General features: G+C 50.5%; 1 protein-coding gene across 1 annotated transcript; it reads left to right on the forward strand.

Moving 5' to 3' along the window:
- The first annotated feature begins 607 nt into the window (after window positions 1–607).
- On the forward strand, window positions 608–1,357 carry LOC109392416 (peptidyl-prolyl cis-trans isomerase A-like). The gene is made up of 2 exons (XM_019660847.1): window positions 608–853; window positions 1,021–1,357. Exons 1-2 carry the CDS (start codon window positions 608–610, stop codon window positions 1,267–1,269), a joined length of 495 nt encoding a protein of 164 aa, XP_019516392.1. The 3' UTR covers window positions 1,270–1,357.
- The last annotated feature ends 10,941 nt before the right edge of the window (window positions 1,358–12,298 follow it).

Raw genomic sequence — 12,298 nt, forward strand, 5'->3', positions numbered from 1 at the left:
GCATGGCTCTGAAGAAGAATGTGAGAAGGAGCAGGAATAGGGTAAGGTGTCAGCTCCATCGAGACATAAAAGGAACACAGAGGACCATTACTGACATTGCAATAGAGACCATGAGGTAAAACTGGGAGGACCTGGTGACAGTCCTGGAGCCTTCGTACTTCCCCTTATTTGTCCTCCTTCGGTATTATCTGGAAAGAATATGTGTGCTTGGACCAATACAGGGAAAGCTAAGGGCACAGTTAGGGCAGGATCAAGTAGACCTCCTCCTCCCTCCATGATTCATCCAATCTTAGCAAGGTGCTGCCCAAATGAGAGGCAGTTGGGAAAAGATGAAATAGGCAGGTCCCTGGGGACTGCGTTTTAAAGAGGAAGAAATCTGAGACAGAAAGAGGTGTCAACACTTGTATTGACAAGAAGAATGGATTACCCAAAGCAAAACTCAAAAGCAGAACTGAACGTGTATATTTCTGAACAGACAACTGTTACCAGTAGGGTGGTCTGTGGAGCCATGCTGAGAGCTGTCTTATTGAATGGGAAAATGGGGTACACAAAAAACAATAGTGATGGCCTTCCAGACGCCGCCGCCCGAACTTCCCTACGCTCAACCATGGTCAACCCCACCATGTTCTTCGACATCGCCGTCGACGGCGAGCCCTTGGGCCGCGTCTCTTTCGAGCCACTTGCAAACAAAGTTCCAAAGACAGCAGAAAACTTTCGTGCCCTGAGCACTGGGGAGAAAGGATTTGGTTATAAGGGTTCCTGCTGTCACAGAATTATTCCAGGATTTATGTGCCAGGGTGGTGACTTTACACGCCATAACGGCACAGGTGGCAAGTCCATCTATGGGGAGAAGGTTTTTTTTTGTTTTTGTTTTTGTTTTTTAGCTGAGCCATCCTGCTACCTGTTGGCAGCTCAGCGGCTGCTCAGCTCGGGCCGGGACTCGAACCGCTGTTGCTCAGAGCTCACACTCTTGAGCGAGCTCTTAACCAACTGAGCCACTCGGCCAGCCCTGGGGAGAAGTTTGATGATGAGACTTTCATCCTGAAGCATACAGGTCCTGGCATCCTGTCCATGGCAAATGCTGGACCCAACACAAACGGTTCTCAGTTTTTCATCTGCACGGCTAAGACTGAGTGGTTGGATGGCAAGCATGTGGTCTTCGGCAGGGTGAAAGATGGCATGAATATTGTGGAAGCCATGGAGCACTTTGGGTCCAGAAATGGCAAGACGAGCAGGAAGATTACCATTGCTGACTGTGGACAATTCTGATGCATTTGACTGGTTTTATCTTAACCAGACCATTCCTTCTGTAGTCAGGAGAGCACCCCTGCCCCATCTGCTCGGAACACAATCTTTGTGCTCTCGCTGCAGTTCATTGGGTTCCATATTTTCCTTGCCCCCTCCAAGTATAGCCTGGGTTGCAGAGTTAAGTTTATGATTATGAAATAAAAGCTAAACAACAAACAAAACAAAAATAGTGACACCCAGTGAGAGTAGTTAAATTTCCAACCATTGGTGGTGGGGGGCTGGGGGGAAGCCGGCGGAAGCCACAGCTTGGGAAGCAGGGAATAAATGGCAGGCTTGAACTTCAGGGTGTGTGGCGGGAGCACAGCCTCTAGCATGGCCTGGAGATAAGCACAGGGATCTGGGCATCCCTGAGCACATGGGGCCAGTGAAAGAGTAGGATCACCAGTGGAAAGCCAAAGAGAACCTCATTTGACCCTGACATAAAGCAAGGAGCTTCCGCACCGGAAGCTGACTTGATCCCAGGCTTTTTGTACTCCAGAGAAGGGTGCCTGGAAGCTCAAGCGGTTCTAGAAAGAAGAGGGCTGTGCTGGGCTGTCCAGTCTGTAAAGATATGTCAGCAGAGATCATGAGTCAGTTCATGAAATCCTATTATATCAGGGTTAGGAGACCCTTTGGGGCTGTAAGGACCTGTTTATTAGCAAAGCAGATAGTTTTTCTCAAGGGAGGTTTCTAAGCTGAAAATAAGCTTCAAGTAGAGTTAAGACCCATTGAGAGCATGAGGGATTCCTGAAAAACATACAGGGAGTGCTGGGAGCTCCCACTGCGGGCTCAGCACCAGGGAGCCAGGTCCTGCCCTTGTTACAGTCACTTTTCAGTGACTCTGCCCTTGACAGAGGGCCCAGGCATGGCGTCTGACATTCCAGGCCACTGTGGCACTGTCGCCTGTGAGCTTATCCTGGTCATGGTAAGCTAAAGGCAGGTGAAGAGGTTTGGTGTGTAAGAAACCACAGTGGTCCCAGATGAAGGTAGAGTTCAGCCAGAGCTGAGTCAAAGGTTGGGAGTGGAGGGCAGCGTGGGGGTGGTCAGGAGAAGCACCCCGAGCTTCCCCTTCTCCAGAGTTCATGGTCCAGGCTCGAGGCCTGAGAGAAACTACTGCCCCTGGTTGCGAGGATATTGAGAATTGTGATGTCATAGAGGTCACCTGGTACTCACAGAACAGTGAAGAGATGAGAAAGTCATGTGAGGTTGCCTGCTTTACGCACTGCACCCCTTCTTCCTTCCCAAAAGGAGCCCCTGCCAGGGTTTCATTGCAGGTTGAGGTGAGCACATGTCCATGTCCCACCCACCAACAGTCACAGCACGTCTGTTTCCAGCACTTTCTCTTTTCCACTCTTCTACCTCAGGCCTTCTTCTAAGCAGTTGCAAGCTTTTTTCTCTTCTGTTATTCTGCCCTAGAATTATCTGCTGTTACTCACAGGTGGTTACCTGCAGACCAGCAGAGTAGATTTTCCTTCCAAGCACTCTAGACCCTTTCCCACCCTCTTGAGCCCCTCTCACCAGGGGGTATGGGCCCCTGCCCCTCACTTCCTGTCGCCTTCTCTTCTCACCCATCTCAGCTGCCTTTGTTTTCTTTCTCCAGAAGGAGCCAGGAGAAGGAAGAGTGACCTGACCACCTGCTGGTGGGCCAATGAGGTGGCAGGCCTCACTGGCATCCCAAAGACTGAGGGCAAGAGGAGGAAAAGGTGTCCACAGGAACTCAGCTCCTCTCCCTCCCTCAAAAGGCTTCAGTCTCTAGCTCTTCCAGAAAGATCATTCCAGACTCACAGAGGCTCCTCCCAAAGCAGAGACTTCTTGGCCCTTAGGGAAACCAAAGGCCCCAGGTCATCTTGCCTGAAAGCTTTGTCTGGAACCTAAAAGACTATACCTCGATTGCTAGCGCCCTGCCAACGGGCAGGTCGTGAGTGCATCGGGGGACCCTTCTGCCCAGTCCCCAAGAGAGGGGGAATGAGGAGCAGGACGCTCACCTCAAGTGACAAGGTCAGCAGTGTGGGGACTGGGACAGAATGAAAGCAGGTGACCCTAGGAAGTGGAGTGCAATCGGGAAGGTGGCATAATTGGCGAGAGCCAGCGTGTTCAGGTAGAAGGAAAGGCATCCTCCCTGAGATCCCCCTGAAGTGAACCCAGGTCATCAGGTCATTGCCATCCACCTCACTCCAGACCCTTTCTGCACCCAGACCTCTTCCTCCCTGTGGCTTCAAGGTGGCCTGAAGGAAAAGCAGAAGCCATTAGAGGGACCTTTGCAGGCTAACTGGAACCCCTAAGACATGGCAGAACAGGATGTGCTTGGCCCCATTCCATCCTGCCTCCTCTGTGCATCTACACTCTTCTTTCAGGAATATCTTCTTGCTTCTCCTGTTTTCATCCACGTCTGTCTTCCTGGACCCTTCTCTGTCCTTTTTGCCCCTCTTTCACCCTTCTTGTTTCTCTCCCCTTCCACACAATGGATGAGGGCCAGAATCCAGAGCTGAAGTCAAGAGGAGCGTCACAGCCCCAGGATGGAGCCTGTGGTTTCTGAGGAGAGACTTGCCTCTCCACTTCTGTCAGCCCTGTACCATTCTGCAGGGCCCAAGGTATGCGGGAAAGCAGGCCTGGTTGCAAGGAGGAAGCCAAAACACCCACTAGCTTCCTACCTTCACCTCGTCGGAAGCCTGCCTTTCCCTGATGGTGCTCCACTTCCAACTCTTCTAAAAGAAAGAGGCTGCTCTTCTTCCTAGCCATCCCAAGCCCATTGGTACCTTCATAAGCTTGCCTCATTGCCCTGACCATTCTAACTCCTTTCTCAGTGATGCTTCTTTTTCTTGGGAGCTCCAGGGCCCATGCCACATGACTCTCTTCTTCCCGTCTCCATCTATCAACAACCCAGTGGACTCCCACTCTCACCTTCCCATGAGGGCTTAGAATTCTGCCTGACACACAGTAGGTGCTCAATAAATATTTGTTAAATGAATGAATGGAGATCTCTGGCCTCAGAATCATGGGTTTTATCTTTGCCCCAACATTGCCCTGACCTAGACAATTTTAACAACTCTCAAGGAACCTTGTCCCCACTGCTCTTCTTCTGCAACATATCCCTACAGCCAAACCTTGAACCCCATCTTCGTTTTCCACAATTACCTTCTCTCAGAATGCTTCCACCACTGCTTATCCCAACCTGAATATCTCCAGTTCCATATCATGTGGTTTCTCTACCTTATGGTCAACCCATTTAACATCCTCAATCCCCCTTCCTGTATGGTGGCCTTGCCTTGCTGTCCCCAGCCTTGGAACAACATGACCTTTTATTTTCTTCTAGCCTTGCACTTGAGCTCTGTTAAGAGAAAAATGCAGAACTCCCAGCTTGTTCATTACAAACGTTACGATTAGCAGTTCAGCTGGGCCCTTCTCTGCTACCAGCTGGTAGTCAGTTTACTAACCCTTTTATTCCCTTCCCAGAGTTTACACTTTTGCCTTCCAACCATTGTCCCCGTTTCCAGCCTGCTCACTTTCCATGACGTGAGCCACTCTTAGTTCTCTGATAAAAACCCAGGCCCATCAACTCTGAACTCTCTCCCTGACCCTCCCCAGCTCATGTTATCTGTCTCTATTCCCCCTCCCCCCAGCAACATGCTTTTTTTGTTTTGTTTTGTTTTTGAAAATTCCTCCACTTGGCTTTGGGTCACATAGGTCTTTCTGTACCCCCACAAAGCATCCCTCCCCCCCATATCCTGTGAAATTACTTCTGATCTCGCCTCCCTTCCCTCAGCCTACCAATGAGCCAACACTTTCCACTAGATAAAAACCACCTCTCCGTCACGCCTCTTCCTTAAGCTAGCATCGTCTTTCAAAAATGCCATTCACCAGAAGACTTCTGGAAAGATCTTCACAGTCTGTAGGCAGCTGCCCATCCCTCCCATCCACTCCTCCCAGTGCAACTGGTCTCTCTGCTCCCCCCAGTCTAATGAGTCTGAGCTCCCAGAGGGCAAGACTCCCTTTTCAATCTACATCCTAAACCTTTCCTTTTCCTTTTTATCACAGAATACATGCTTAGTCGAACCATACTACAGAACCAAATAGTATGAATCCCCTCTTACCCTACCCCGAATTCCATTCTCCAGAAGAAATAGTGGTAAAGGCAGAGTGCACCTGTATCCTTCCAGGTTTTTTTCTATGCACAAACATGTATGTACTTTTATGCACACAAATAGAGGTTTGTTTTTAAAACATAAACGGGATCCTGGCACACATATTGTTCCCTAGCTTGCTTTCTTTCAATTAATGCATCAACATATTTCCACATTGGTGCACATGTCCCCATCACACTCTTGGTGAGGCTGCGTTGTTTCTCATCATATAAATAATGTACCATGGATGCAGCCACTCCCCCATTTCACCACTCAGGTTGTTTCCAATTTTTTAACATTGCAACACTGCCACAACTATTCTTGCATGTGTATCCGCGCAAAGTTATGTATTTCTGTTGGATAGTCCCAAAAGTGGAACTGCTTTTTATGTTTAAAATGGCCCTCCAAAAATGTTATCCCAGCTCCCCTGCCCACCCACAAAACACAAGGGTGCTTCTGCCCATGTCTGGGCGGGTGCTTGGTAACCAGTCCCTCGTGACTTCTACAGACACGTACCCGCCCCCACCCACTTCCACCTTCAAACTCTGCTGTTGGATTACCTCTTGCCTCCTCTTCTCAAACCTTCCTCCACCCTGCCACACTGACTCATCCTCCTCTTCTGGCTGACCCCTTGAATATTGTTTCCTGAGTTTCTCCATTTGCTTTTTGGGTGGACTCCTTTATCATCTTTATGCTAATGGGCCTCAGATGGGCCTTTTACGTCCCTCCTTTCAGCTCCAGACTCTCTTCTTTCCATGCTCCTCCTGGGGTCAGGCACCTGAGCAATTCCGTGAACTGCCCAATGAATGAGGGTTGCACAGGTGAGTGTGAGAAAAGGGAAAACTCACATTGTCCCTTTCATTCACGCATTCTACAAATATTTATTGAGTACCTATTAAGTGTCAGGGTGTTACAAGGGAGGCTGGGGAAACGGTGAGCTGAACCAGGCAAGTTCATTCTTAGAGGGGAGAGAGACAATCAAATAATCACACAAATAAATGTATGATTTCAAACGGTGCTAAATACCATAAGGGAGGGGCTCATGGAGATATCCCTGACAGCTGCTGGGGCCAAGGGCCCTCCCTGCAAGGTGCTCCCCGGGAAATAACACCGGAACTGAGATCTGAACCATGGGCAGGTTTGAGCAGAGGGAGCAGGTGGGGAAGAGCTCTTCGCACTGGAACCGAAGGCCTGGCCCAAGGGGAGTAAGGCACATTCCAGGCACCTCAAGAAGAGAAGACACAGTTTGATATTTAGCTGAGGGCTTGGGAAGTCTTGGGGTGGAAAGGCAGGGAATGGATAAATAAGAAGTATGCTGGGCCGGCCGAGTGGCGCGATGGTTAAGAACTCGCTTGGGATGCCAGAGGGCCCCGGTTCGGATCCCACATATGAGGGCCAGTGACACTGCCCTCCACAGCTAAGATGCTGAACAACAGCTCAACCTGGAGCTGGGCTGCCATGAGTCGCCGGCGACGGCGTAGGCTGCAGCCCCTGTGGCAGTGGATTGCCATGGGCTACCGTGTGTGGCCAGCAGCCAGCGTGAGCGGCCAGCAGCCGCAGTGAGCGGCCGTCCAGAAGCCGGCGACTGATCTGCCTCACCAGAGAAGAGTGCAATGATGGTGCCAACTTGGGCCAGTGAAGCAACGTCCTCCACAACTAGATTGAAGAACAAAACGACAGCAACTTGTCTGTTCCCCTTTCCCCAATTCCCCAGCACTGTTCCCATCCCCCCAATTCCCCAATAAAAATCTTTAAAAAAATAAATAAATAAAAATAATAATAAAAAATTAAAAAAAAAGAAGTATGCTTTGTGATAGTCCTGCTTTTGACAGTGCCTACATTTCTAGCCACAGGAAATAATAGAAACACACTTCTTCCCCACTTTTTGCCCCTCTCAGACGAGGACCTCAGATTTAGGGGGCACTTCTGGGGGAGAAGCAGGAAACAGGGGTCTTCACCCTGCCTTTCATTGATTATCTGTTTACACCCCTATATTCTGCCTCTGCAGATGCACCTCTTTCCCTTGGCTGGACACTCCAAAGCTTCCTACACATCGTTGCAGAGAGAAAGTTCGCACCTGGTTCGCAGTGGGGTGGGGAGACCACAAAGGGGGCGGAGGGTTGGCTTTTGACCAATCAACCTACACCTCTATTCTGCCAAGCCCACCTCTGGCTTCCAGAGGCATGTTCTCCCCACCTCTGGGGATCTGTGCCAGGCAATGTTTTCTCATTACATGCTTCAGAAGGGTTTCTATTTTTCCATTCACTAGTATTTTCTTCTCTTGGAATCTGAGCACCTCTCAATAGAAGCTAAGAAATGTTGATCCTGTGGATAAAACAAAGATGTTTAACCTAGCCATTGGCCACTGGCCCCATCATCCATCTAACTGAAATCTTGCCAAATAGTGGTCTGACCACTGGCTGCCCCTATCTGGCTACTCAGGGGCTTCCACAGGTATGACCCTAAAAAATAGAACAGGTGACATAGGATCTGGAGCCCTGCCCCAGCCACCCCTTGTTTTTTCAGCCAAGAATCACACACTAGCTGCCCAGAGGCCACACTGACCTCCAGCCAAGGGACTCCCTCCTTCCTTGCCTCCCTAGGAGGGATGTCCTGCCTCTACCCTCAAGGAGATTTACCCACCCACCCCCCAAAGTTTGAAATAATGTTAAGCGGCCTTTCTCTTCACAGCACCTGGTCAATCCTGTATTTGATGCTTCTAACCCCCTCAACTAACACAAGAAATGCCAAGATCAGCCTACTTCTCTGGCCATCCATCCCCCTGTCTGCAGCCTGAGGCCCATGCTGTGAGAACTTAAAAGTTCTCCAAGAAACAAGCCAATCCACAGCAGCCCACAGACATTAGTAAGCATACTGCGACACCCTGGAGTTCTCCCTGTGCTGTCCACATTGAGTGCCAGCCACTGAGCCTTGCCTCAAGAGTCTAAGGCACCTGCCCAGGCTGGGTGTCTAACTTTGAACTTGTCGTAAGGAGGGGGGTGTCCCCAAGAGGGAAGCACCTATCTGAGAGATGGACACGGCTTTCTGAGTTTTGACTTTCAAAATGTGACTAAGAGCCCAGCAGTTTTCTTTCTTCTCAACCCAAGAGACCTCCATGTAGTTCCATTCCATTTCAAAGACCTTTGATCAGAAGGAAAATGGTTATTGCAATAACAGCATTAAAAGAACGGAGCCAAGCCCTATAGGAGATCCAAGCTTTCGGGAATTAAATGCTCAGTCAATTCATGGAGAAAAACGTATGGGTGATTTCTGGACTCCTTTCACCTGCAAAAGCTACACGGCTCCCACCAGAGCTCTCCCACCTGCTGTTTGGGCCCCAGGCAGGTATTGCTGCCTCCCGGCCCAGACTAGATGCTGGCTTGATGTCTAAATGGGCTAAAGCACTGAGAAAGCACTCAGTGACCTCAATTCACCAACAGAACCTCGGGAACCCTCTTTTGCATGGAGGCACAGAAGGTAGCCCTGATGATGGGTGCAGGGCCCAGGCTACCCCCAGCAGCATGTCTACTCTGGTCCTTAAGAAACTCTTCCAATACTTGATAGAGAGTAGACACCAGAGAGTATAAAGTACTTTTCCTGTGCATTTCTCAATTCCCAGTTGGTCTCAGTGAACAGCAAGCAATTCACTCAAGAGAAGATGAATTCACTTCTCGCTGGCCCCTGACCAGGCCTAGTGGGGGCTGCTCTCCTCCTCTTCCATTGAAATGAACTGGGCCACCCTGCCTGGAGAAGTCAGACACCCACTCTGTCCAAGAATGAAACTACAAGGCCCTTTGCTGGGGTCCCCCGAAGCCCTGCTCCTTCCAAAGTTGAAAGCAATGAGGATCTGCTAAAGAAGCCGCAATTTCAAAGGAAACTGTTGAGAAAAGGAGGCAAGAGGTTTGGAAGCCCCTGAAAACCAAGTGGGGAAGGGGATATCTCCTCCGGTTCTCTGAGATCTTCCCATCACTGACCCCTGACTTCTGCCCTCTCTCTGAGAGCCCAGGTAAGGAGGGCGCCAGCAGTGCCTCCAGGCTGCATTGGGACATGCATTTCCCAGTCCCTAGCAGGGGACTGGTGGGCATGGGGTGGTGGTGATGGGGTTGGGGGAGGAGTTGCCTTCCACTGCTTGTAGTTCTAGGAGTCTGTGCACACCCCTATAGTGGGCAGCTGCCTTCAGGGGCATTGCTGGGCTGGGGATGGGAGGCAGCTGGCACGCTGCCTGCCTGCAGGGAACAGGAGCAGGATGATGTATGCAGCCTGTGACTAAGGGACAGAAGGAGGGAGGCAGCAAAGTCATAGCACTTTTTCCTCTACATTTAGATAGGGGTTTTAGCTTGCATTTCTTGGCAAAGAAACACAGTGCACTTTTTAAGCGGCCATCCCGCCTTCTGAAGTTTTCATATTAACATCTATATGAATTATTTATTGGGAACATATGTTAGAGTTTAAAGAGCATTGAGTGGAGATCCTTTGCTTGTCAATTTAACAGGTTTACATATTTACTACAAGCCAAACTGGAGATTCTCCTGCCACTGGAAGCCTGTGCTGGCAGTTACTATCTACTGATCTCAAGCCTGCTGTCTGCTCTTTCGCTCCCTTCTCCCCCCACATCCTGGCCAAGGAGTCTCCTCCTGTTAGGATTCTAACTGGGATCTGGAAAAAGAAGTGTTATCCCTCTTTCCCTCTCAAACCAGAAAAGACACACATCAGTGAGATCACAGCATGCCACTCCAGGCCTCAAGCCATATTTTCCCAGGTCATACAATCTCCTCCACCAGGATGGAGAAGAAGTCAGCCTGAAATTCTAAACGCACAAGGGCTGCAGGACTAAAGGACCCCGTCTGTGTGTCTCTCCCCAGTGGCTCTCCTCACTGGGCAGCAGGGGAAGTTGTGGAGCACCTATCACACTTAACTGCTGGGGCAGCTGAAAACATTTGAGGGGTGGGGGTGGGGGATAAATGATCCAAACAGGGAAAGGCGCCACGCTCCACAAGAATTTACAGTCTAGGAGATGGCCAAGCCTGCACCTCATTAATTTGTGAAGCATACAAAGGCGAGCTCTGTGCCCAGGAACCTCACCTTCCCTGCCCTCTGCCAGCCCCCAGCTTGAGGCCACCCTGGGTTGTGGAACTGAAACAGGGCCCAGTTGGGACCCCCATAATAGAGGCCTTGAAACATCCCTGGCCTCACTTCTCCCTGCCCTGTAGCTTAACAATAGATCACTTCCCTACAGCTTGAGCTCGGGCTGTCCCGTCCCAGTTCCCTGCTTTAGAAAGTTACCCTGAAACTTAGGATCAATACCCTCATGCTTATGGATCACAATCTTAATGGCCTAGCAGTCTTTCCAGGTTACTGTCATTATTGCTCCTGGGTTGATGACCACGTACGTTGGAGAGCCACTTTGCCAGAGGGAAGGCTCCAAACAGACCCCCAAACAGTCATGTAGCCTCTGGAGGAATGCCCAGATTTTCCCTTAAATATCCCTGGTTGATCTGAGAATATTAAGGCCGTTTTTGGAGGTGTTAACCCGCTGCCTTCTCAGACTACCGGTGCTCTGATAATCAACGCTTATTCTATGGCCCAACTCCTGTCCATCTATTGGCTGAGTGGCACAGGCAGCACGAGCCCTGGACTCGTTTGGCCTCCGGTTTCAGAACCACCCCTGGCAGGGGAGAAACTGAGGTATTTTGGAAGTCCATAGGGATCCCCATGTCCACCACAGCCCCATTTCATCCACCAGCAGCTGATCTCTGGGCTCAGGGGGTCTGCAGCCATGGAGAGATAGTCTAAAGAGTAGACGCAGGGGCCAAGGGCAGGCAAATCATGGCTGGGTGAGTTCCTCTGTCCCATTACTAATTCTTTTCATCTTCCCCACACTGACCCCACCTAGAGCCATGGCCCAGAAATTTTCTGATGGTTGTAAGGTTCTGGGGTCTCAGGGTGCGAGCATCTCCTCCTGTGAGCACACCTTTACATGGGAGGCCTGGGGGAGGAAGGGCCTAAGAGATGGGCTGTTTCTTCTGCCCCCAGGGCATCACTGTCCCAGGAGCGCTTTTTAGGTAAACTTCTTCCTGTCTTGCATTTGTAGCTAAAGTTCATCTGTGGGCCCCACTGTAAATTTACACATGTATCCAGGGAAGGAGGAAAGCTGCAATTAATTGAAGAAGTGATTGCAGGGTGCGGCCAAGAAGGGCTCTGCACAGGGATAGATGTCTTGGGTGCAGAGGACACACAAGGAGACACAAGCAGGAGTAATCTGCTCCAAGTAGCTGATGCCGAGCTCCCATTGGCCTGACACACAGGTAAGGAAGCATCGCATACTTTATTTTGCCTCAGGATCCTGTGGTTGAGGAAAGAAGCGAGCTTCCCCACTTCTTCTCAGGCAGAGCAGCGAGGGCACCAGGTTGTGGCCAGGGGCTCTGCCTCTAGCTAAAGTCTAGAGGAAACCATGACCTCTGACATAAGTCTCCCTTGGCCTTCCCCAGGACTTGACAGTCACCACTCATCACTTGCAGAGGTCCCTGTCAGATGAGCTCCAATCCCAGCCCCCAGCCCAGATGCCAGGAGGGACCACTGTCCAGAATTCTCTGCTACTTCTCACTTTGTTGGAGGCCTAATCCTGCTGTTTTTATCTTCTCCTGAGAGAGCTCCTGTTCTGGGGACGTCTGTCTGGATGAAGCGAGGAACCACTGTCCCAGTGGGGGCCTGGCCTCACGGGCTGGGATCACTCCGAACTGGCAAAGCCCTCTGAGTCCTCCTGCCTCTACAGTGAACTCTGTGGAGCAGGTGAGGGGTTTTGCCTTGGAAGAGGGTCTGAAATGCATTCCTAACACAACCTTTAGGCGTGGCTTATGATCTCACCAGTGCCTGCTGCCCTGGCCCACATC

This window comes from Hipposideros armiger, unplaced genomic scaffold, assembly GCF_001890085.2.
Source record: "Hipposideros armiger isolate ML-2016 unplaced genomic scaffold, ASM189008v1 scaffold_331, whole genome shotgun sequence".
NCBI classification, from domain to species: domain Eukaryota; kingdom Metazoa; phylum Chordata; class Mammalia; order Chiroptera; family Hipposideridae; genus Hipposideros; species Hipposideros armiger.